This window comes from Alosa sapidissima, chromosome 6, assembly GCF_018492685.1.
Source record: "Alosa sapidissima isolate fAloSap1 chromosome 6, fAloSap1.pri, whole genome shotgun sequence".
Classification (NCBI taxonomy): Eukaryota; Metazoa; Chordata; class Actinopteri; order Clupeiformes; family Clupeidae; genus Alosa; species Alosa sapidissima.
The window spans coordinates 24361812-24388436 of NC_055962.1; the positions used below are offsets into that span (position 1 = coordinate 24361812).

A 26625-nucleotide genomic window follows, 5' to 3' on the forward strand; every position below is an offset into this window, starting at 1 on the left:
GCTGATGTGGAATATCACCACATGGTCTTTCAACCCCTGATACTTTCTGCAGCCACAAAATGTTTCCATATTCACTTCACATTAGAAGTATGTTAATGGTGAGATGCATGATACACTTTAACCTTTCAGCAGACCTTGAAAAACAGGAAAAGCACACCGCGTGTGCAATTCATTCATCTGAGATCCTATATTGAGGCCTGCACCAGAATGGGGTTAATCTGTTGCCTAATGCCATTCAAATCTGGCCTCTTCATAAAGACGTACTAAACAAAGCTTTGAACGTGCCCAGTCCCGAATGTGTGAAATGGCCATGTGTGGATTAGTATTTTGAAACCAAAGGAAACAGTTCGCCTGGACAACATTAAATACACATCAACAAAATAATTTACAAAACAAAAGCATCATTCAAGTAGACAATCAAGAATAAAATGGCTGAAAATAGAAGTATTGCATACCTGAAAGACAATTGTTGCAGCTGTAAAATATGTAGGAGGGAAAAATGATCCCTTGGACAAGGTACTTTCCTGATTTGATTCCCTTTCACTCTACAATCACAGGCTATCCCTTTTCAACACTAAGACCTTTTCATAGAAAAAACATAGAAAACAACATTTACTCAATCATTTACAACTTTTCAGTTTTAAGACTTCAACGAAATCAGAAGGACATTTTCCTTGTGCACAAAGAATTTACTTCCTAAAAAGAAACAAGAATCAAGCTGTAACAACTACTCTTCACTTCCAAATTCAAGCACTTATGGACCTCACACCTGTCCTGCATGCCTCTCATGAAGTATTGCAAAGCACATGTACGTGAGCCACAGCAGAAAGCATTCCATGACCCCTTACTAGCAGCCATACCCTTTACTGAAGGACCAGAGGGGAACTCTACAGAACAACACATCATTAAGAGAAAATGCTCTCTATTCAGCTCCACAGATGCTTTAAAAGTAAAAAAGAAAGACATTAACTGTTCTGACCAAAGTCAGCCCTCTGCAGTTGTCTTCAGTATGGGCTCCAGTTGAATGTTTCTGTTTGGCGAAGGGAGTCGGGAGAGGCTCCAAGCTCTGGCCTTGCAATGAGAGGCAGAGAGCCTCAGGCGGTGTGGGCATAGCAGCAGAGTCTGGCATGGCACAATGACTGGGGGGGAGGGGAGGGGATGGCAGGGCAGGTTGCGGACTTTGAGGGCAATATGGGCATTTCAGCGGGGGGTTGGGGTGGGGTGTCAGGATGTAGGTCAAGGGTCAGGGACAATGCTGAGCATAGGTAAGTGCTCACAGTGTGTGCCTCCATCCCACCAGCACCCTCATCAATCAGCAGTCCATCCCCTCGTCACTCTCATACCAGTCCGAAGGGGCGTCTGTCCCAAAGTAACGGTCCCCGAAATTACCTACAACACAACATTTTTAGCTATATTTAGTAAACAGATTCATAGATGTTACTTAACAGTTACACCTTCTTACAGCACAATAAAATACTGTACAGTACACTTTCTCATCATTATGAATAATGAGAGATAGAAAACCCTGTGACATGTCAATCAGATGGATTGGCTGAATCGGTTAAGGACTTCGGGTAATAATCCCATTGACTTTGAATAATAAAAGGGCTTTTTACCTGTACATTAATCTAGACCATGGGTTCCCAAACTCCATCAATGTGGGCCTCCCCTCTGAAAACAGTGACACCTCTGCGCAACCCTGGCTTTGTTGCCCATTTCAGGCTCGGGCCGTGCAGTCCATTTTACAGTAAGTTAGCTATCGGAACGTCACATATTACCGTCACGTATGTCCAACCTCTTACGTGTATCTGTCACTTAATATTCATTTCTATACAAACCAAGGCAGCGGATTCCTAAAGAAACGCAAGCACCCACACCATAAGTTTATCTAAATTAGCTATGTACCAAAAAATACATTTTACCGTTCACTGGTAACTTGCAGCTAGCTCGGCTGGCGGCACTGTTGCTAAATTACGTTATGAGGTTTGGCACATATACATTCTCACTCAGGATAGGGATAAATAATACTTTCCACTATCCTAAAGATTTAGTATACATCTCTTCTATGATTTATTTCGATTTTATAATGTTGACAATTACATAATCATTGGAAAAAAAACATAGATAGTTCTAACATGAAATAAACGTTTTTCCTTCTTTTTTGAAACCTTCCACGCCTCCCCTCAAATCATTTGGCGCCCCCCAGGGGAGGCGCGCCTCGCAGTTTGGGAACCTCTGATCTAGACTAAAAGCTTGTTTTCAGTGGAGCTCTTCATTAAAGTCCTCTTTTAGTCATGGATTAGTAACAACACTAACAACAGTAACAACACATTGGCTTCTAATGCTTGAATGCCTACAGAGAGAAGTCAGGTCAGATGAAGGGAAGAGAGTGACTCAACTCACCAATCCCTGGGATGATGTGGAACTTGTCATTGACCCTCTTGTCCACAGCCGTGGTGATTATGCGGACCTTGGGAAACGCGTAGGCCACCGAGTGGACTCCCATCTCAGCCATGAGAAGGGACAGCAGGAAGATTTTGTCCTCCTGGACATCATGGTCCTTGAGAAAAAACAAACAAACAAACAAAAAAAGCATTGCGCATATGCTTTATCGGAATGTTTCTTTCTTTAGTTCAGTCTTCAAAAGTCATATTTTTTTTTTTCCAGTGCAGCCACCTGCCACACCCTTTTAATCTCCTCACCAGGGGCCCGTTTCACAAAAGCATAGTAGCTAACTACGATGCATCTTCCGTGGTAGCGTCACTGCCAAATGGGAGTCGACCGTATTTGAGTCACACGTAAACGATACAGAAATATGATGTTGATATTTGATCATATTTTGGTCACATTTTAGTAAAAGCTAACAAATATGCTCTTACTTTTTTACCAAAATTAAAAAACATGATATGTGACAATATGAAGGTTAAGTGTTTGTGCATGCGCAACTCAAATCTAGTGACTCTAGTGTGACACTACCAAGGTAGTTGCTATCATAGTTCACAAGTATGCTTTTGGGGAAATGGACCCCAGACGTCTTGCCTCTTGTCCTACCCTAGCTATAACCTGTATTGTTCTTTACCATGTCCACGAAATGCCACATTTCAGTAACATCCATACTGTACCATGAAGGTTTGGGACGCATTTACATACCGTTATACCATCTGTGAGCAGCACAATATTGTTAATATAGTAAGAAGTTCAAAGTTATTCTGCGTGACTGACTAAAGTGGTGACTAAATGATCAAGCTGCAGAACATTATTTTTCCAAACGGTCCCCCACCACACAACCTCTCTCTTCAAACATGCTGTCGACAGTCTCTGTTTCGGTTAACAATGCAGAGGTTTCGGAAAGGCCATTTATAAACTCCTCTGGCCCTTCAGGTTGACCTGGCTTCAGGACTTCAGGACAATACTGCCTGTCTACAACTTCAAGGACTGGATTCAGATACTCAGTTATGAATTAAACAGTTTGTGAGTCATTCCGTACATTCACTACATATTGGTAAAGTATAGGGGCAGCGGTGGTCTAGTGGTCATGAGTTTGTGGCTGCCACTTCTGTGCCCCTAAGCGAGGACTAGAACCCTCAACAGGGATACAGGGAGGCTACACCGGGTCAGCAACAGCAACAGCAACAGTGCTCCATTCGCGTAGTGCAAAAACACTGGTCTAATTTTTTTGAACGCACACGCCAATAATACGTCTGGTGTAGCCAGGTCCATTGGTCATAGTGGAAGCTAATTGTCGCAGCAGATGCTCTGCGAACGAAACGCTTCAGTCCGGTGTAGCGTCCCTGTTAAATGGAACTATCATCCCCTGGAACTACTGTCCTTGGATCACTAGAAACTCACTCTGGATAAGTATGTCTACTAAATAACAAATAAAGTTACGTAATATCAACTTCAAGCATCCACTCACCAGAAGCACTCTGACGGCCATCATGGCTGCAGCCCCGGTGGACACAGTGCTGTCCATCAGGATCACGTAGTCCTCAGTGATGTCCTTTGGCAGGCGCAGGTAGTGGAGCTGTAAGAGAGAGAAACAACCATAAAGCTACAATAGCACTTTACACAAAGGCTTCCTTACTCATCACTCATTAAATAACTTTGCTAAATTAGTTACTTGTACCACAGCTTGACTCGTTATGCCCATTATGCTTCTACTTGTCAATGTGATCGCATTACAGTACCACCTCTGCAGTCCATTATGTACGGCTACTGGAACGGTCATCAATAATCTCCATACTTAATGTTAGAGAATGAATTGCTTGAGTTAATGGCTTGTTTTATTTTTGCGTTGATTGGCTATTGAAGGAGTCTTGTATATAAATCAAACATCAACAGGCCAAACAAATATAAAAATTCTGCATTGGACACGCATCATTGACAGCAAAGTTAATGGCTTAACGTAAAACACTGCAAAACTGTTGCAAGGTGTTTGTATTGCAGCTGAACATAAGGTCATTGGTTAGCTGTAGGCTTGACAAATGGCTTGGACTGAGGACAAAAAGGACTGATATGGCACAGATAAGAAAATGCATGGGACAGGAGGTTTATGACTTGTGTGTGTGTGTGTGTGTGTGTGTGTGTGTGTGTGTGAGTGAGTGAGTGAGTGAGTGAGAGAGCATGAAAGAGTATGTAACTGGGTGTGTGGAGTGCAGCATAGATCAGCAGGCAGCACACAGCGTGTGTGTTATAGTTTGTTTATGTGTGCTGGCGTTGTGGGATAAATCAAACGCCCCCCCTTTTCAAGGATGTCAACACAAGGACACAGGTAACCTCTTCACTCATACATTAGCTCTCTAAGCTAATAAATAGCAAGACTGATGGAAAAGCTCATGGACATGGGGCAACAGTTTGCAGTACACAAATCCTCTTTGACTGGACTGACGTCAAGCTGAACTACTATAGGAAGACCACAAGTATAAATATATATACTCTTTTGATCCGGTGAGGGAAATTTGGTCTCTGCATTTATCCCAATCCGTGAATTAGTGAAACACACTCAGCACACAGTGAACACAGAGTGAGGTGAAGCACACACTAATCCTGACTCAGTGAGCTGCCTGCTACAGCGGCGCTCGAGAAGCAGTGAGGGGTTAGATGCCTTGCTCAAGGGCACTTCAGCCATTCCTACTGGTCGGGGTTCAAACCGGCAACCCTCCGGTTACAAGTCCGAAGCTCTAACCAGTAGGCCACGGCTGCCTGGGTGGAATTTCAACTGTGTGGTTTAGTGACAATTTATGTTAATAGCAACTGGTACGCCTCGAAAAAGAAGAGCCTTTGGACTATGTTTTGTTAGGTGACGAAACTTCTAGGTTCTTCTATTAGGAAGTTTATCACTTCCTCTGGGTCAGCTTGCCCAGGTCTGTCTGGACTACATGCAGTACTTGAGGTGCCAACAATGAGGAATACAAAAAGAAAACACAATAGAAAACATTCCTCCATAGTTTTCTTTTGTGAAAGTGTGTGTGGTGCGATACCTCGGGCTCTCCAGTGTCGTGATTGGTTTGGATGAGGATCTTCCCCAGACGGATGTCCTTACAGACGGCCATCAGGGCCTGCTCCATCGTCTCGCCTGCTCGCAAGATAGACACCCCACTGATCTACACACACACACACACAAAGTCAACATTACCTGCATACAGTGGTCCCTTACTTTTCTAATGTATAACCGTCCAAACCACACAACCTCAAAACACACACATGCCTAATCATAAAGCACATCACATCATAAATACCGGTCCAACATCTACTGGTCCAAAACAGATCCCATATTTAAAAGTGCACAATTGAGTTGGGATCTTATCAATAAAATCACTACAGACCCTTACCACTGGGGCTGTGCTACCAACACTATCAAAGGACGTTTCCAGAAAAACAAACATACCCTTTTTCCACTGAGCCTCTTCCCCTCATAGATGGCCCCTTGAGGCGTCTCCACAGACACAGGCTGCATGGGACATAGAAATAAAAAAACATGTTAGCAAAACCTTGACTCAGGAACAACAACAAACCTTTCACATGCAGACTTCCGTTAACCACAGACTTTTAACATCCCATTTACATTTCTGGTAATTATAAATCACTGCCCTTCCCGACCTCTCCTTCAATACACCAGCCTCTATCAAAGACCCATTAAGTCTGACACAGCCTCAATATAATGACATCTACCAGATAGCCATGGCTTCCCTGTTGTCAGTAGTGCAGAGCGGAGTAGCTCTGTAGTATAATGGAGGTCAGTGGTGCAGAGCGGAGTAGCTCTGTAGTATAATGGAGGTCAGTGGTGCAGAGCAGAGTAGCTCTGTAGTATAATGGAGGTCAGTGGTGCAGAGTGGAGTAGCTCTGTAGTATAATGGAGGTCAGTGGGCTGAGTGAAGGGCCGCTGGACTCACCTTGAGGGGCAGAAAGGAGAGAGCCCTCTCGATCAGCAGCCTCATTAATCGCTTGGAGTAGAAAATGAATTCATCGCGGTTCGTGTCCTTATTCCTACGAGGGGACGGAGGGGAGGGGGGGGTTGAGGAACAGACAGGTGATTTACCTTTGCAGGAGAAAAAGAAGTGGCAAGAAGTGGAGGATCATTTTTAGCCTCTGTGAAGGGTCAGATGAGGACGCTGCAGGGGGGCAGTGGCTGAAAGTGGCCCGACTCCCAAGTGTCTGATTCCTACCAATGGTCATTCATCTCTGAATGCTCTACACAAAATTCTCCACATGGTGCAAGGTCCTTGGATGCATGTTTAAGATAGTGAACACGTGTGAGCACAGTACCCTGTGGTCTTGTGTGGTATGAGGTACGTGTAAACGATAGAACAGTGAGCATACGATCACAGCTGTTCTTCTTTAACATCCAGCCTGCCATGCTTCGGAGCTATTGGGGATTGTACCTGATGATGGTGTGCATGCCGCGGACCTGCGGTGTGCTTTCCAGGACCGTGAGGGTCTTGGGTAGCGGCTGGCCCTGATGCGCTGTGGCCAGGGCTGACCTGTCAGCAGACACATTAGGGGATTGTGGTTGGTCAGTTGGTCATGAAATGCAAGGTGAAATATACTTTTTTTTTTACAACAAAACGCAAACCTGTAACATAAGGGTAAAGAGGAGGGGAAGTGAACCCCCAAGAGAGTTTCCTATTCCTCCTCTTTTACCTTTTTATCATGTTGACGTTTTGACATTAAAAATGTCAGGGTGTCAGTGACAAGTCAGGTTACACTGCAGGGTGTTAATCCAGAAGAGCTGACAAAAGCGATGTGCCACACTGGGGTTATAGATCACCACACGTTTAGAGTCAAATGATCATAGGTGGTGTTTTAATGCAGCACAAACAAGTCAATTGTGACTAACCTTTAACAAATAGATATGTTAATGGCTATGTGCCTATGTCAATTAAAATATGCCATTTAACATACTTCCAAAACACACAATCAATCATATGAATGACTAATGTAGTAGAAATGCTTTGTCTTGGTCATGCATTACACATTGTTGATGCCAGCACTCAAACACTCTCTAGCCTACTCCCTTTAGTTTGGATACCATGTGGTGGTTTCATGGACCTACAATCAACTACCAGCCATCAAACATCTAATCTAGGTGATATTCTAGACAGCATGACCATAATCCTATACTCCTGGACTTGTGAGTTGTAGGCAAAACTCAAAATTAAAATGAAATTATATAAGGTATAAGTGCTGTAGCAAACATAAATCATACAGATGCTACATGTCGTCTAACAATCTGATTTACAATTCAACTAATTGGTAGCATAGAGCCACCTTGGTCAAGTCGAAATCAGTCAAATATGAGTTCAAAATTGAGCTAATTTCTTCTTTGGCAATAATCAAATCCTGGAGTATTTCAGTGTGCTTTAAATATGAGACTTCATTATGAGACATGCCCATGAGACCACCAATACGTATCTGGCAACAAAATGTGCCAAATCCTAATTGGATAAAAAAATAAAAGTTAGTAATTAAAATAACTCTCATTAGATTAAAAATGTAAGAATTTCACATTGATGAACTTTGTTAAATAAGATAAGGGAGATCACAACAACAAAGATGCAGGAATTTATTCTCACATATCCCCACGCTGCTTCCTCTGGAGAAGATGACAAATATTCATTGACGTACATAGGGGAGCGCAAAAGACAGAAAACAGGAGACAGAAAGAGACAGACACAGGAAGAAAGAGAGAGAGAGAGAGAGAGAAAGAGAGAGAAAGAGAGAGAAAGAGAGAGAGAGAGAGAGGGATGGGAGAGAGAAAAGAGAAACAACAAGAGGGAAAAAGAACGTCCCAAATTAGAGCTCAGTCACTTGGTTGTGGCACCGAGTCTGTCGCCGCACTGAGAGGGGATCCCCCCCAGGACCCAAGGGGAGAGGAGACCCCCTCTCACTTTGGGGTGTAGGGATGCTTTCAGGGTGGGGTGGTGCTTGATTCAGACCAGTGGTGGAGCAACAGAATTTGAAGCTAAAACTTAACATGATTAACTAAAAAAAAAAATGAATTACAGACAGTTTCCTGTACATGGATTAAGCCTAGTCCTAGATTAAAGAGAATTTTTCTTTTAGTCCAGGACCAGACTTAATCCATCTATTGGAAACTGGCCATGTTATCTGTGAAGGAATTCAGCTATGGAGGTCATAAAGAGACCTAGTTGCAGAGTGCAATGATTGCTGCCTGTTTACCAAGTGAAGATGTTCAGATTAGCCACCAATCTCTGAAATACACATCCACCCCTCCCTCATGTTAGCGCCTGCTGCCAAAAACAGCTGTTTCTTCAGGAGAGACAAATGGAACACCGCTCTTTGGCCAACTAAGACGTTTTCCCCATAGCTCCCCCACTCAACCTGCCAGGTCTTTTTCCCCATAGCTCCCCACTCACCCAACCTGCCAGATCTCTTTCCCCATAGCTCCCCACTCACCCAACCTGCCAGGTCTTTTTCCCCATAGCTCCCAACTCACCCAACCTGGCAGGTCGTTTTCCCCATAGCTCCCCACTCACCCAACCTGGCAGGTCTTTTAAAAGTTAATCATAAAATTCATTCCTGATCGCTCATTAATGAGGCGATAACAGAGACTCATCATGGCTGCCTTGGCCATAATCATTAAAAGCTCAGCTACAGTGCTCCATCTCTTCCTCCCCCACCCACCCAACTGGGAGCTCTTAGTGAGGAGACCATACAGGGCATATGTCCTTTTTGTCTCTCCTGCTCAGGAGTACATTTCCCATTAGCGTTGCGAAACAACCATTGTGGTAGCTACGTGAAAGGGTTAAAAAAAAAAAACTACAGAATTATTGTCACTGTTTATCATTCAATGGCAGTAGTTAGGGTGCTTAACGATGGGAAACGCACCCGAGCCTGATATTTGAGGAATGATGAACGTTAAGAAAGAAGGCAATGGAGGAGGGGCAGAAGGAAGTGGAAGAGCGGGATAAGAGATGACGAGGGAGGAAGGTGGACGCCATACCTCACGGTGCTTTCACGCTGAGATGTTAAGAGAGCGTTCGGTCGAGTGTGGGAGGGGGGGATTTAGCAAGCGGTTCGTTACGAAGGGTACACGCAGGGGTGGGAGGGGGTTTTGGGTGGGGTTGGGGTGGGAGAGAAAATAAAAACAACAATAAAAAACAGAACTCATGAAAATGGAGTGCAGAATGAACCCGAGTCTTAATCAACGAGTCATTCAGTTAGAACACCGACTTCACATGTAAGATAATGCAGTGCAATGCAAAAATTCTGGACAACGGGAGAATTTCCCTGTCCAACATGAACTACTATGTGGCTCTAAGTTAGTTAAATAAAGTTGACTGGTATTTAGCAGACGCCTTTATTCAAAGCAACACAGACTCCCAATGGTATTAGGTAGTGACGATACCGCTGCTCCACCATGCCCTCAAAATACAAGTAATGCAACCCATACATCAGAAGACTTGAAGATTTGGGACAGATTCTTGAAAGATTGGAGTCTTTTAACTAATGCCATTCAAGCTTTACTAAAAAGACTAAAATCTTTCAAGAATCTTTCCCAAATCTTGTCAAAGTCTTCTGGTGTAAGGATGGCTTAAGCGAACAGACATTGTTTTGATCACAGGTGACATGATAAAGTCACGTCATCACTCAAAAAATGTCTTGATTAAATGCACGAGACATGTGACTCAACACTAGTAAGTAACATGTTGAGACTCTGTTCTGATCAAACTGACACATAGTGCTCTGTGGTAGAAAATATGCTAATACAAATCTTAAACTTATTTTGCACAATAGTGAGTGCAAGCCATTTCCATAGTGTTTGTCTAGCTCTTTTGGCAAAGTCGCACTGATTGATTCTACCCGTTATTTAGTCAAAAAGCCTGGAAGGTCACTGCCCCTTGCAGGGTAGAGACCACAGACAATGGTCCAGGATGATGAAGGGCTTACGACTGAGCATAAATTCTACTTAGGTTTCTGCATTGGGGGCGAATGGGGCTGCGAGCCGCGGTCACGAGTCTCTGCAGTGGTGCTTTATGACATCTTTCTCTCTGTCGGCAGAGGGCCACGCTTCATTAGCTGTAATCAGTCACCTCCTCCCCCAGCCTGATGGATCCCTGGAGGAGCATCGCTCCCAACGCATTCTCTGGCTTTTCTATCTTTCTTTTAGCATTTCCCTCTCTCCTTTTCTCTCTCTCTCTCTCTCTCTCTCGCTCTGTCTCTCGTGAGAGATAATTCATGACTTGATAAACACCGTCAAGCAAGGAATGGGACTTCATTCAGGAAGAATCTTTAATGCCTGGCTTTTTTTTCAAGCACGAAGAGCATTTGTTAATGTGCATGCCTGGTGCACACTCATATTAGTGTGTAAATGAGGGTTTATGGGAGAGTGAAAGGAGAGTCCGACTCTATGGTAAGCTAAAGATGGTGAATCCCATCCAGACTGCACTTACACAGGCTCTGCATTGCCCTTCCTACATGAGCCTGGACAGTGATTGAATGCAACAGAAACCAGTCCTTTTCATGAAGGTCCCAGGTCGAGACGTTCCATCTTGTCTTTAACTAAGAGCTACAGCCTGTCGCGTTAATGTTAGGCCCCTCATGATGGATGGCAGACGAGGGCTGAGGCCATAAAAAGAAGCCGCCGTTCCAGCGATCGCAGAGCAGAAGGGTGCTGATGACAGCCTAGCGAAGGTCTGCTTGAGTAAGATCCCGGAGTATAAGGCATCACTGATGAGACACAGTTGCCTGCTCCTCTCTATATGCCTCGAGTCGTAATAGTCTTTTGCTCTTATGATCATTGCTTTGTACCATCTGCTAATGTGTGGCTGCAGTAGACATTAGCCCACTGGTAAACCTTGTATGTGCGTGTGCGTGTATGCGCATGTCACTGTACTGTCGATGAGGGAAACAGGCCACTAGGGGGAGCCTGTACTTCAATGATTCCAATCACAGCCAAGGGAGGCGATGGTAAATGTAAACATCTTTGCCCTCATTGGCATAGTTGTTAAAAAAAAAACTAATTTTTCAGTAGCAATGACATAGACAGCAAAGATGTTAACACTACCAGCATGATTCTTGGGCAAACTACAGGCAAACTTTTTGCCATCCAGTGAAATATCACATTAGCTATGTATCTACTGTCAAGCTCAGAAAGAACTGTACTAATAGTCATAAAATGCATAATAATACATCTGGTCATAAATTCACATTGTATTCATTTTGAGAGTTGATTATTACAACACGTCATAGTATGATATTATGACATGGGTTGCATGAAAAAAACAAAAAAACATGCATAACACAAATTCCAGGGAGGTTATATTTGAGCATCAACACTTGATGATGTTATTGTAAAAAACACACCACAAAGGACAGACAAAGAAGTCTGGGTGACATACCTTCTCCAGCTGGCTGTGCACATGCTGCACGATCAGATCTAGAGCCACAAAGTTCTCGCCCCCTGCAGCACAAACAACACCATACATCCTGTGAGTACTTTGGCCATTTCGTCCACAGAACGATAGAGGAAAATGTGTGTTAAAATTGGTCCTAATGATGGGTGTGCAAAAAAACATAGCAAACAACTCTGACGTACCCCTGGGGACGACAATGTCTGCCACCTGAACAGAGGGCTCGATGTATTGCTCAAATGCCGGCTTCACAAACTTATTGTATTGCTTGATGACGCCAGTGATGTCACGACCCCGCTCTGATATGTCCCTCTTGAGACGACGTACCAGGCGGATGTCTGAATCCGTGTCAACAAACACCTTCATGTCTAGTGTCTATTTGAGGGGGGGGTTAGGAGCAAGAACAGGGGGTCATCCAATGCATTTCTGACAAAACACTCACAGTCCTCAGTGTGCCATTTTGCAATGAGGTTAATACTGCAACAAATGATCTGCTTTTGCCAAGCAGAACAAAGTTTCAATGGATTCACACAGCACAAAATCATTCTCGGTTTTCTAAGAAACACAATACTTAATTTAACATTGATTTTAGCTTTCAGATACACCACATATCTCTATTCTGCATCAAGGACTACATCTATTGTCAGCTGTGTTGGATCGGAACTACACATGCAGGAGGGGAACAGTTCAATTCTTTCACCTCAGCAAAAAGTTAGAACCGATGGCTGCAATGTTACACTGAATAAGGGGGAAAAAAATGCAACTACCCCCAAATGGTGTATAGATGGCAATGACACAGACGGAAGTGTAAATCAAAGACACAACTAGACAGCCAAAACTCACTAAATCAGACATCCCAAACACACACTCCTACTCTCACACACACACACACACATACGCAAACAGCAGTGCAAGCAGACCTGTCAGCTTGAGAGAGGGCCAAGGATGAAGTGTGTGCTGTGCACCATGGGAAAAAAAGGTTCACATAAAAAGGCCCCGAATACTACCAGTACAGAGGCCATGGCAGTCCATCACACTGTAACGCCAGGCCCCTTTCCACGATCACCTCAGCCTCACACATATCTCCCCTGTAGACGGCTTTTAAAGCGGGGATGACCCCCAACACACCCCCTTTCACCAGCCATCTCCTTGAATTTCCCCTTGGGGATCAATAAAGTATCTATCTATCTATCTATCTATCTATCTATCTATCTATCTATCCATCCTACAGCTGCCATACGAGTTAGAGATAAGAATGCTGCGGACAGTGAAATATTTGTTTGCGTGCCGTACATGTTCCCAGCCAGCACAAGGGAAGGTCGTATCCAAAAATAGGCACTTGGAAAATAGTGAGCAACATTTGGCGGTAAAGAGGCCCAGGAGAGCAGGTTCCTGGGGTGGTGGTAGGGGGTTCCTGTTAACAAGCGAGATGGGGAAAACACAAAACACTGTGCATTATTCTTAGATGTCCCTCAAGTCATCCATAACAAATCAAAAAAAGTTTGGGGTGATGAATCACTTCTAAACAGAGCGGCTTTTGCTGAGGCTCGTACAATTACTCGCTTGTTAAATTGGTATGGATCTCTTAAAGCGCTTTCTCTCCGAACGATCGGTCCACACAAAAGAGCCAGTGGAGTATTGCTGCGGATGAATGAAAAAGGTCTTGCCCAGACCAGAAGAGAAGGGGGCAAAAAGAAAACTTGACTTCTGACTCATGACTGAGTGTCATTGAGTCACTGATTTACAAGCAGAGATTCCTTGGACCAATAATGATCAATCGAGAACAGAATCTGTTCTTGTTTTTTTCTTGGTGGTGGATCGCAACACTCACATGTTACTCTCAATGGATGTCAAGAGCAAGAATGGCATCATTAAGTGGTAGAAGGGGGTTGGATTAATCGAGAATAGCAACCGAAATAGCATGTCGAAAACTGGGTCTCGCCTTCTTAAATTTTTAGCATTCAAATGAAAATGTTTTCAACTTAATATTACACTACTAGAGTAACCACATTACAAAAACAGTTGATCCCACTCCAACGCATTGATTTTCTTATCCTTTCTATCCTTTTGATTTAATCATTATATTTTATACTATATTTATATTATATTTTGAATGCTTGGTTCTTTGATTATGTTTCCAAAGCAAATAATAAAAAATACTAGGAGTTATAAATCAGCAAATTGCAGCACCACCACATTAATCATGATGCGGTCGAATCACATCCTGGAGCTCATGACTGAACGGAACAGTCAGATTAAATCGAGCTGGTGATTCCCACCCCATCACAGGTTGTTGCCGAGACGACATGCAAACCGAGAGCAAATCATTTCCTGCCAGTTCCTCCAGTGCAGTGGCGTGACTCCATTCATCAGAGCTGCTGCCATCTCCACATGACTGGCAGGCTCATTAAATCAACCACAGAGCTGGTACTGCTGCACGGGCAGCAATGGCGGTGGCAGCAGCAGTGGCGCCACCCAATGGAGAAGGGTAGCGCCTACATTCACTCACTCGTCTCTTCCTCACGAGAGCCTTAGAGCATTCACATGGTCATTCACTTGAAACCTGACACTAGCGCCGTCCCTCTCCTCTCCTCTCCTCTCCTCTCCTCTCCTCTCCTCTCCTCTCCTCTCCTCTCTCATTCTCTCTGAGACTTCCCTTTCAATCCCTTTTGCGCCCCTGCACACTCCACTTCAGTTCCTTAGTAATCCTCTCCCACTCCGACTCCTAACTCTTTTCAACATCTCCTGTGTGACATGAACATCTCCTGTTCTCCATCCTAGATTCCAACCCCAACCCTTTTGGGAACATGATGAGAATTAAAAAAAATGTTTAAGAGATAAACAGAAACACGTCCTTACCTTCAACAGCTCCTTGTTGGCAAACGCCAAGATCCCTTCAAATATGACAACATTGGCCCCATACACATTTTTCTGTAAAACATAAATTAAGCACATAATTCAGCCCATAAACCAGAATCAGAATAGGATTTTCCTCCTGCATAATGCCGGTGTTCTGTCGAAATGCCGGTGTTCTCCACTCATTGAAACATCCTACCGAGGCCTAATGTGCCGCTGCCTTCTAAAAAGGTCATAATCCACTGTAAAAAATCTTCATGCTCGAATCTTCACATTCGACCACGAACACCTGTCATGTTATCCTACCTTATATTTTATCCCTCAGTCGATAATGCTGGGATTCTGTCTGCTAATCACTGAGTTTCTTATTCTTAACCGCAGATGAAACGTCAATATGTTGGTATTGAAATTATAGACAGTATATGAAGTATAGAAAACCAGCGCTTAATAAAAACCTTGAGACAGCTAATGTTATTAGTTTGTTTAACTATTTAGAATGGTTGGACATCTCAACAAGGCAGGCTAATTCAACGGCCTGCACTAGTACCAGGCTGCCATCTAAAGGGCAAACCTGCTGCCAAGGGAGGCTCCAGGGGAGATACTGGGATACAGTCGATTTCTGAGGGCATAGAATTCCTAGAAGTCGACTCCACACCCAACACTCCTTCGTGCCAGGACATGCTTACAGTACAACAAAGCCAAGACTTAAATCATCGCCATCACTTCTGGCTGCTGAGAGTTTTCCCCTCTCTCCCTCTTGTTCTCCCTCGCCGACCCGCTTCTCTGATTTACAGTGCTAATCGAGGCGATGTGCTCAGTGTAATTACCCTACTCCACGGCTATCTGCCAGGAGGATAATGTGATTATCCTTCGATTCTTTTTACCCCCATCCCCCCACCACACACACACACACACACACACACACGAGACAATCTTCAGAAATTCTTCAGATGAGCTGTGCTAGACTGCAACTGCCATGACTGAGGGAGAAGATGTGGTGGGCCGAGAAAATGGTGCCAAGCTGCATAGATGAGGTGAAACGAGTGAGGATACCGAGGGCTGACTCCAATGAGATGACAATGCACCATATATGGCCGCTCCGTCACGCTCCTGTTTCTTTTTGTGGTCCTGCTGCAGCGTGACTTTACTGGCGTCACGATGCCATTAAAGCAGAGAAGAGAGGAAAGAGGACTGTCAATGGGCAGTTCATCTTCCAATCGATCCCTCGGAAACGAGGGGTCGTGCACACAAAAGTATGCACGAGAGTGGCCGAAACTGGTCCCTTCCAGTCGATTCCGCCCCATTCCGTCACTGAATACACCTCCTGGAACTCTAACCGACTTCTAAGAGACTGCAGTTGGTTGCTGTGACCTCTGGAATTCTGCTGGCTATGGGGGACAGATGAAGGGTCACTCTTCTTGTTCATAAGAGGGTGATTAAAATCGAAGCACTTCCACTTCCATCCATAAACATTTGCCTGGGGCCCGCAGAAGCCCCTGGCTAAGTTTATAGGGGCTCCCAGGTAGAGCAGAGAGGGATAATTGCATTTACTGCACCTGGAAAACAATCGTAAAACGAAAAACGTGTCCCCGTGCCAACACCTTAAATTCCAGAGTCTCAAAAAGAAAACTGCTTCAGTCCTCTCAGCCATGAAATTGCATTGAGACGCGATAGCATAAAAGCAACGACAGAATCGTTTTTCATAAATGCATTCACATTCACAGGTCTGGAACCACAATATTCACAGGTCTGGAACCACAATATGTCTTATTACTTTCCACTTAATGATTAAGATTCATAATTCATTGGCAACAGAAAATTGCACCAAATGCTGCAGGTAGTTGAAACTCGGCCTTGAAGATATTATGGGCTCTAATTTAAATGCCTGGCAAAGTGTGAAGTCTAAAGTCTAACTAAAGCCAATTTAATAACCACGCCAAATCTATTTGATATTTTAATATGAGCAGGATCCTAAGCACAAAAATCAGTGGGGCCATCCTTAAAAATATTTTCGTTTGCCGTAACCCGAACCGACCCAAATATTTTTTTTTTCCCCCTTTTAGTCCGACCGACTTGCCGGTTGTAAACTTGCGTTAATACCGACCGATTGTTTTTTTTTTACTCTAAACAACCAATACAAATGCAATAAAATAATAGTTCTTTTAGTAGGCCCAAGTATTGTGAATATAAATTGCCTACATGCAAACGTGGCTCACTTAAAAAAAAAACCTGTGGCGTCATCTCTACACCATTGGTTTTACGCATGTCACTTCGTTTCATTCACACAAACTGATAACGCTGTTACTAAGTTCTGGAAGAACTGTGGCCAGATCTTTTCTCATCCCTTCTCCCCCTAGTCTAGCGGTGACCGTGTCGGAGTATTGAAATTGGTTGTGGTCTATTCAGCATCTCTCAAAATATGGGTCCGCAACATGGAGACTGCTGAGTCGTGGAGTGAAATTAGGCCCGGTGCTTCATCTGATAATTTGCTGCGCAGTTGATCAAGAAACCGCGGATCGACGAAAAAAGAAAACAAACGTTTCTGCTATCGATGTCATTAAACATGGAGCCCTACAATTAAGTGGTGGTATGAGCATTCATTCAATGCGCGTCTGCGCGAGAGAAACTGAAACTAATCGATAACGTTGGTATCAAAGCTCCGCTTCAACCTGTTGGAAGGCTATTTATTTATTTAACGAAACTTAATAGAACGACGTTGTTTTTTGTAACTTCCTTAGAAACAGAGCAGAGACTGTATAATACACTGTATAGCATTGAGTATTGTATAGTCAAATTTCAATATAACGTGGTCAAGAGCTATTGTAGCCTTCTTTCTGGGTACATGTAGATGAGCCCTATGACCCAAAAGTCTGCCATGACCGGGCCTCAGGTCAAAGAAGTTTGAGAAAGGCTGGTCTATATAACCTGCATCAGAATGAGGTTTGCAATGGTGCGCCTGAAGGCACGGGTTGAAGACCCAGTCAGTTACGTCACGATATGCACATTTGTGTAAATTCATTCCTAGGTAATCAACATGACCAAAATTGAACTTTTTTTTTTGCTTTGAATCTTGAAAAAAAAAATATTGACCTACCTACCGACCCATTTTTTTTTTTTTTTGGCTGTTACTGCAAACAAAAATATTTTTAAGGATGGCCTGGGTGAAGTCATAACTCATGCATGCCACTTTGCACCTTACCCCGACTTTAAATTAGGGCCCCATGTCCACAATAAAGCTTTCTTACCAATACAGATTAATTCTATCAGGACAGGACATATCAAAATAATTACATGTGCACCATTTCAAACATGACTAGAGGCACATTAATTTAGCAGTTCACAAACACCTGTGTTTTCCTCCACACCCAGTCCAATCTGACAATCCGCCAAACCCGATGAGAAAACTCTTGGCTCTTACCCACTCCTTCCGACGGCTGTGGCTGTTGAAGTCGTAGACGGGCACCTTGACGCTTTTGCCCTTCTTCAATTTTTTCAGCACGTTCACGAGCAGCTCAAAGTCGAAGGCGTCTGGATGGTCAAAATTGTACTCGTTCTTGGCTGCCAGCTCCTGTTCCTCTTTGGACAACACCTGCAGTGAAAGGGGCAAACAAACAAACAAAACAATAAACATTTATGGTGCTCACTACTACCCCATAGCATGGATTATTGATGTTAGAAATCAACCACACTCCTGTGGCACCATGAAACATAACAGAAAAAGAGAGATCAACTTAGCAACCAAGCTAAGAACACTTTATTTAAAAACGCGTGTGGAATAAAACAGATGGATGATGGGTGAATGCGCCCTTGATCTGCTAATCATTACGAGGTTCGCCAATTAAAGAGCAAAATGGGGATTAATGGTGGGCAAAACAGAGGTGCAGGACGGAGCCAGAGGCACCCTGGCACACTGTGAGGCTCCACTACAGTGCCCACACATCGTGCTCGTAGCTCCCTTTTTAAGACAGCCCAACCAGATCATTAACATGATGTAATGAATCACAGAATGTGATTTGTCACAAGGACTTGTGTTTGATCGAGTGCCTAACCACACACCTGGCAGAACGTACTTTCTTCAAAAGTACGCTTATAGCCAGAGGTGTGGACTTCAGTCACTCGATTCGATGACTCGAGTCGACTCGATTTCGATGACTTCAGATAGATAGGACAAAATTAGAAATTACTTGCAACTCGACTTGGACTTCCATGCTATTGTCTCCAGACTTGACTCGGACTTTGCCACTTTAAATTCAAATAACTATTTCCTGCCCACATCAACTTCAGCCTCAAGTTCATCTAACATTACACCTGCAACGCAGTGTTATTTTGCATGGAATGCAGGGTCTCTTATCTACAAGATATGAGAAAGGAAATGGAATGATCATCACTGAACGTGCTCCCGTTTGTGGTCTGACTGAGTGGATCCTGTGATCTTGTGATGGATCCTCTGATCCTGTGATGATGTTCGTTGTATAGGGGAGCCTAAACAATTTAATTTGCTCCACGGGAGCTAACCGAAACTATCATGGAATCATCATCAATGACTGATGGCATTAGAAGGGGAAGGAGGGGGCAGGGGATAGCTGTACCTCGCCTCAGATCTTCCTACTGGAGTGGGGAATAGAGCATTACTAACGCAATTAGTGGGCTAAAGTCAAGCACACCACAAATTGCCTCCAAAAAGTACATTTCATTCATAATATTCATAAGAGGCATGTAGCCACACAGGCAGAAACACAGACCCACTATTATGTTTTACTTTTTTAGACAATGTCTTATGTATGCCTATACGTTTAGAGCAGGAAGTATTACTGTTAATTTTATCATCTCCATTATGGGAAATTTAACATGACTTTCACTATTACTCCAATCCCTGCTCATTTTTGTTGTGTGTAAGCCTAGTTTACCATTGCCATTCTAGTGCGCCATTACCTAATTTTCCAACATTGCACATGTTTTTATTGAAATATACATTCTTAAAGGTGCCATGTGTAAGAATTGAGGTAAAAATATCCAAAAAATGAGCTACACGCATCAAAAGAATGAGAAGAAATAAGGGCGATGATGTCATTAAAAAAAATGACAAGGTATAGTGCTGCAGAGAGATCAACCTAAATTAGCATGCTAAATTACTAGCCACAGCCCGACAGGTGTCATAATACCAGTTTCGGCCATGGGAGGCGGTATGCGGGCAACATAACTGCCAGCCAAACTGCAATACACGTGTCTCGGTTGTTACTCTAGGGTAGACCAACTCACTTTCTGGAGGTATACTGCCCCATCTTTTATGGAATGTGGAGTATGAATTGATTTTTTGGCGGACATTACACATGGCACCTTTAACAGGATGAATGATAACATTATGACACATTGTAAAGGCTATTCACTCACCCATCCAAATAGTCATTCACACACATCACTCCCTAACTCTCTCTCACACACACACACACACACACACACACACACACACCTCACATGTGTAGCCTACCTCACCCTTCACTCAATTACAGTTGCTTTATCAGCATGACTGTTGGACATAGTATTGCCAGTTAGGAAACTCATTAAACATAAATGTACATGGTAAAATGACCCCTAATCCCAAGCTGTTGTCTGACAGGTGCAGAACTACAGGGGCTGAGCATTCTCCTCCAAGCACTTTGGGATGTCTGGAGGCTGGAGCCATAGTGCACAATGTCCCAAAATATTCTACATATTCTACATTCTAAGCATTTGTAGCTGTGCTTGAACTTTAAACAGAAACAATGTTCATGCACACACCATTACCATGATGTTATGTATGGTATGTCTTCTTACAGCATACTGTGGGTAAAGTAGGGTCGTTTCTGCCAACTCCTTGCAAACGAATTCACTGCTTATTTTCACTTATTATGACCGCCGCGCAGCGAAGCGGCGGTCATATAGGTTTAGTCAGATTTTTTATTTTTTTTAATTTTTTTTTATTTTTTTTTTATTTTTCGCATGCCCAAATTTCCGTCAATGAGTCCCGGGACACTGAAAGACCGGGGTACACGAAACTTGGTGGGCATGTAACCCCACATGGATAGCATGGAACCATCGTTTTTCGTTTTGATCTGTAGCCCCCCCGCTGGACTGGACCCCCCGAAAGGAGGGTAGGGCAGACACAGTTTTCTGTGAATATCTCGAAAACCGTAGGGTTTAGGAGGACCATTTTTTTTTTTGTATGTTGATCTCAAGGGGCCATGTCAACCCATTCCATAACCACTCATTTCATGTATAGCGCCACCTAGTTAAACACAAAAAAGTAAAAATGAGGTGTTGTAATTGAAGGTATCTGTGACCTAACTTAGTCAAAACTGCACGAAATTGGAAGTGTAGGATCATTATGACAACCTCTGTATGCACGCCAAGTTTCGTGGAATTCCGTTCATGGGGGGCCACACAATAAATTAATTTATGTTACTATACACCAACTGGCCTGTAGGTGGCCGGAGACAGTTTTCTGTGAATATCTCGAGAACCGTAGGGCCTAGGAGGTCCACCTTTTTTATGTATGTTGGTCTTAAGGGGGCATGTCAACCCATCCCATTACCACTTATTTCATGTATAGCGCCACCTAGTTAAAAATTAAAAAGCAAAAAATTAGGTGTTTTCATCTCAATATCTCTGGCTGACAAGGTCAAAACTGCACGAAATTAAAAGTGTAGGATCATTATGACACCCTCTGAATGCATGCCAAGTTTTGTGTACTTTCGTTCATGGGGGGCCTTACAATAAAATAATTTATGTGTACATTTAGTGACGTACACCAACAAGGATTCCCGGGACACTGAAAGACCGGGGTACACAAAACTTGGTGGGCATGTACCCCCACATGGATAGCATGGAACCGTCATTTTTCGTTTTCATCTGCAGCCCCCCCGCTGGACTGGACCCCCCGAAAGGAGGGTAGGACAGACACAGTTCTCTTTGAATCTTTTATGGTATGTTGGTCTCAAGGGCCCACATCAACCTGGCTCATAATCACTCATTTGTGATTTGCCCCCCCCCCCCCCCCCCCGGTAAAAAATGAAAATCAGTAGGATTAAAAGAAAGCCAAAATAAATATTCATCATCATCATCATGGCTGCATTTTCAGTATTGGCGAGAAGTAGTCGTTTGTCCACTAGATGGCGCATCGTTGCAGTGAGACGTAATTTTGTTGGAAGTTAAAAGTGGGTTGGAAAAAACAATGGACTCTTCATACAAGGACTGTAATTTACCGCAGCGAACATCTAATAAGGATAGGACGATGTTCACATGAAGTGTAATTCCCATTTCTTCTTGAAGCCGAAATAAATCTGAGGATGTTTATCGGACATGCTTGGTTTTTACTGCAGGTACGTTAATCTTGTAATATCAATAAGGACCTAGGTAATGTTACCGTTAGCGTTGGTTGAGTGATAGAGGCATTTGATTTATTGCATTTGTAGAAAACTATACATGCGGTTATACCAAGCAAATGTATAGCAGCACTGTTTGTATCTTTCGACTGTCATTTATTGCACGTGCTACAAAATCATTCTGTGCAATGGAAGATTTACCAACGTTACACCGGTCTGATACAGTTTTGCCTATACATGTGTGAGACTGAGACGCCTGTTTATTTTGTTTTAAGTGCGTGCAGGGTGTGAGAGGGGAATCGATGTGCTTTGATTACAGCTTGGTAGTTGTAGTCTGTGAAATTAAAAAGCACGTGTGTGTGAAGTATCCAAACAATGACACCTTCATTTCATTATGGCTGCTTTAGCAAAACACCTTAAGCTACTGTGTAGTGGGTCCCATTTAGAAGTGGCTACTTCATTCGCGCGTTCCTTGACTCATGGAGCTGCGTGAATGTTATTACAACTTTTCGCCACGATATGACAGTTTAAGTCCGCTTGATACTGTAAGGCGTAAGCCATTGGTTTCCAAAGGAGATTTTATTTGTGTCGCCAGCATAGCCTATTGACAATTTATGTTGTAAATAGGCCTACCTTATAATCCTACCTGTAGCTTAGGGAAGCTTTCTATTAGGATCTAGTTTGTTAGTTACCGTTTTGTCATAACTCCCTGATGCATTTTTGCATTTAGAATAGCCAGAGCGTATCTCAATCGGAAAATTAAACAATATCGGGTGCCTATGGACTAGGCTGGGTGAACCCAGCCTGATCTGCCCGCTATTTATTTTTTGATTTCTTAAAAGATTGAGCTTGGTCTGATGAAAGCCAGACTAGCCATGGACCTCAGTTAAACAATGCAAGGGAACATGAATCAGCCTATATTTGCACTAACAATAACGGACAAAAGCTCTTCAACTTTGGCCCGTTAAAATGTGTATGAACAGTCTAGCGACGCATTTCATCAAGGCCCATTTTGACATGTCAGTTATTTGCACCACTGGTTAGATGTAAAACAGCATTTCGTTTCAGACTAGGCTACTGTTACTTAATTTGTGCATTAACAATAACGTTTCAGACTACTGTTACTTAATTTGTGCATTGACAATAAAGTATTACATGAACTAAAGATGACTAAAATCTTATGTAGAAGAAGAAACATTCACAAAAAATCCATCCATCCAAAAATGACCTTTGTTTTTGATAGCTGTTGAAAACGGCATGGAACTGACAGAGATGTTTTTGTTTAAAAATACATAAAAAATAAATAAATAAATAAATAAATAAATAACATTATGCTGATACCTTTTGCTTTTCCCAAATACAATGTAGCCTACAGGTGTAAGTGACCTTTCATCAATCCAGTTGCAATGGATGAACTGTGATGAACTGCCCTACTTGTGATTGTTTAGAGATTTTAAAGGTTTTATAACAATTCTACATCTTCTTTGGCTATTCTACAATCTATTCACCTTTTCAGCACCAGTAGGGTACTTTCTGTGCAGCCGCACACACACACACATTTAGGCATGCCAAACAAGCATACACAAAAGTTTCAAGAGTGGGGGATGGAGTAAAATATGGAGACAAATAGAAGTGTGAATTATTTTCGCGGAACGGATGTACAGGACTGAGCGGCGGTCATATTTTGTACCGCTATGCGGTACATCTAGTTCTATCATATTTTGCTTATGTGTTCACTCCAAATTCTGTTCCACCCGTTTTTTAAAAAGGCATTCAGGACATGTTTGATGATGGTGGAGGTTATTGTCCAATGTTTATAACAGTATTAAATGGTTCCTAGAGTGTTACAAAAAATATTTTGAATGGTCATTTGTATTTGATTATCTTCTGTCATAGACAATCATGAATTTACCTTGTAGAATGAGTCCATGGACAGCAGGACTACCCATGGTACATCTAGTGCTTCAATGATCTTATTGGCCACAGTGGTTTTCCCTGAGGCACTGCCTCCACACAAACCTGCAAAAACAAGCATACCGTACAAATCCATAAGAGAATTGTGGTTAAAAGGGATTTAAGTCTACCAAACAAGTTGCCTGAACAGACACCATGTTATCAAAGCACAAACTGAAATCCCTGACTGCTGATGTGACCTTAGAGCCCCCTTCATACCCTGTCAGAGACACTATGTTTTCTTATTTTTCCCCATTCCTCATTGATTTTCCTGCTCTCTCCTGTCTACGCGCTGGTTGTCATGTCCGCTCGGATGGATATATTCCTGCCTCCTACAGACTGAAGTCGTCGGCAGTCTCGGACAGAGGAGTCTCTCGTCTTTTTCCTCCCTTTTTGTTTTTTTAAAAGGAACATTCGACCCAGGAACACCCGAGTGTGAAATAGTAACCCGTCAGCTGGACACAGCAGAAGCAGCACACTGAATACTAATGACTGTGGGGGCTAGTAGCCAGTGGAAACACCTCTGCCAATCAGCGACGCAGCAAAGCCACTCGTCCAAGCAAAGCTCTCCCTCTCGCTCATCTGATCTCAAGGCTCCTTCTTTCCAATTTCTCCCGTCTCTCTCCCCTTCTCTCCTGCATCTGTGTAAGCGGTAGAAACGATGCCTAGTCTGGAGAACACCTTGCATGGTATAGTTTGACTCTCCTGTCCTATAAACTTCAAGTGTATTGCTTCAAAAGGGACGCAATAACAAACTAAAGGTTATACCCATCTCTGAGTAGGGAACTGCTAATACCTCCAGGGTACCACCATACCATCTCAACTCAAATCTTATCTTCACTCCTCTTCTTCTACCTACAGTATGTAACGTTAACTAATGTTAACTGATAATCTATCTTAATGATGACTTGGCTCCTAATTGAGTTCAAGCTGTGCCCTGTAAAGTGCAATGACTCATACTCTCATATTCTGTAACTACATGAACAAAACTGAATTGAATTGAAAGGTTTTTAGCTGAGCGATATATTGGGACTAATTACTGAAACATGTTTTTGTGGACTGACCAATGACAAATGCCTCCTTGAAAGTGGTCCCAGTGACATTGTACCAGGGTGGACGGCCCGCCGTGTAAATGGTCCTCTTGTTGGTCCGCAAGAGAGGTGGTTCGGTTTTACTCTGACTCGTGGCCCGCTTCTGTGGGGACAGTGAGGGCGTCGGGGGGCATCTGTGCTTCGACAGACCATCCATGGAATCATCTCCACTACCACTGCAGTACGAGACAAGAGATTAATGGCAAGAGAGGTATGAGACATCGTTTCTGAACCTACATGTACCAGTATGCAAGTTCACATATGTGAGATTATAATGATAAGTATAGTACATTTCCCATTAGCCATCAGACATGCCATGTCAACTCACTGTATACCCACTTTGAACTGAGCAGTTTGGTTACTGAGGACTGTCCAGTGGGCAGTGATGAGAGGATCCATGTGTTTAAGGATCGCCTCATGAACAAGTATCTACCCACCATTTTAATTAATATCAGTGCGGGATGAGGGAAAAGGTTTTAACTCTCATAACCCCCTTCCAGGAAACCACACAATGGCTCAGCCAACAGAGGATACTCGTCTGAGTAAGGCCGTCATCACTTGGGAGCGGGATACGGAATGGCGAAATAGTGATAGCCCCATCAGCCATAGCTAGCTTGCAAAGCCTGTAACGTCGTCACATCAAAGGCCACGGGGCCTCCTGGTTTCTATTGAGTGGTGTTAGTCAGTGTAAACTGGAATTAAAGTATTGGATATATAATGTTAGCTGTATAGCTTTAAATTTCGTTGCTGTGACAGTCAAATATGGCAATAGATAAAACCGTATCCCCATCAATCGCAATTGCAGGCACTGTAGATTAAAGTACCGTGAAGAATTTTAGCAAGCAAGCTAGCTAGCTATGGCGGGACTCGAGTGAAGCTCACATTTTTCAGAGTTTTAATAATTTATTCATTAACGGATGCTTTACTTGCCATCGCTAAAAGTAATGTGAATAACAACATCACTCCCGTCACATCTACTGACAACGGACAAACACCTAACGCTCTGCTTCTACAGTGTGGCCACGCGTTATCACGCCACGTAACGTACCATACACACTAGCCTGACCACAAGCTTGTACAACATACGCAGGCACTTGTATCAACGCTGGACGGGTTAATCTGTTGTAATAGAATAATTTACCTATCTACTAACATTACACAATAACGGGAGTAAGATTCTGTATCTTAGATCAATTATATTTAGTACAGCCGATTCCTTTAATCCGTTTTACAGCAAGCTAACAAGCTAAGCCGCAATGGGTCCAGCTTTTGAAAATAGGCTACTAAAGAAAAGGCCGATTATTTAATAGTTTTGACAAAATAATTACCTGTCAGACCTAGAAATCGACCGATCTTCGTCGTCTCCCTCCTCCTTTGGTTGCATCTGCACATCGGCTTGGTTCATTGTCACTGCCATGTTTTCATGTCAGACAGCGTGTACACACACCGACGAAGCGGAAGTACGCTGACGTCATCGAGCACATTTTAGGC

General features: G+C 43.1%; 1 protein-coding gene across 3 annotated transcripts; it reads right to left on the reverse strand.

Annotated features, from left to right (window-relative positions):
• Positions 1-115: 115 nt before the first annotated feature.
• si:ch211-243j20.2 (uridine-cytidine kinase-like 1) lies at positions 116-26605 on the reverse strand. 3 transcript variants are annotated; one of them, XM_042095427.1, is made up of 15 exons: positions 26463-26605; positions 25108-25310; positions 24003-24109; positions 18148-18318; positions 14733-14804; positions 12059-12248; positions 11862-11923; positions 8073-8092; positions 6882-6980; positions 6393-6486; positions 5888-5950; positions 5481-5603; positions 3917-4024; positions 2404-2560; positions 116-1389 (listed from the first exon to the last, which is right to left on the reverse strand). In XM_042095427.1, the coding sequence occupies exons 1-15, from the start codon at positions 26549-26551 to the stop codon at positions 1313-1315; spliced, it is 1635 nt and encodes a 544-aa protein (XP_041951361.1). In that variant the 5' UTR covers positions 26552-26605; the 3' UTR covers positions 116-1312. The 3 variants fall into 3 exon arrangements, with proteins under 3 accessions (XP_041951361.1, XP_041951362.1, XP_041951363.1); XM_042095428.1 differs by lacking the exon at positions 8073-8092 and adding an exon at positions 9464-9480; XM_042095429.1 differs by having other exon boundaries at positions 26472-26594.
• Positions 26606-26625: the final 20 nt, after the last annotated feature.

Excerpts from the sequence above, each read along its gene's own strand:
- si:ch211-243j20.2 (XM_042095427.1), bottom strand. The coding sequence starts at position 26,551 with ATGGCAGTGACAATGAACCAAGCCGATGTGCAGATGCAACCAAAGGAG. Across the intron at positions 11,924-12,058 it reads AGACATTGTCGTCCCCAGGG|GGGGCGAGAACTTTGTGGCT; the intron begins GTACGTCAGAGT and ends TTTGTGCTGCAG. Across the intron at positions 6,981-8,072 it reads AGGAAGCAGCGTGGGGATAT|GTCAGCCCTGGCCACAGCGC; the intron begins GTGAGAATAAAT and ends GTCTGCTGACAG.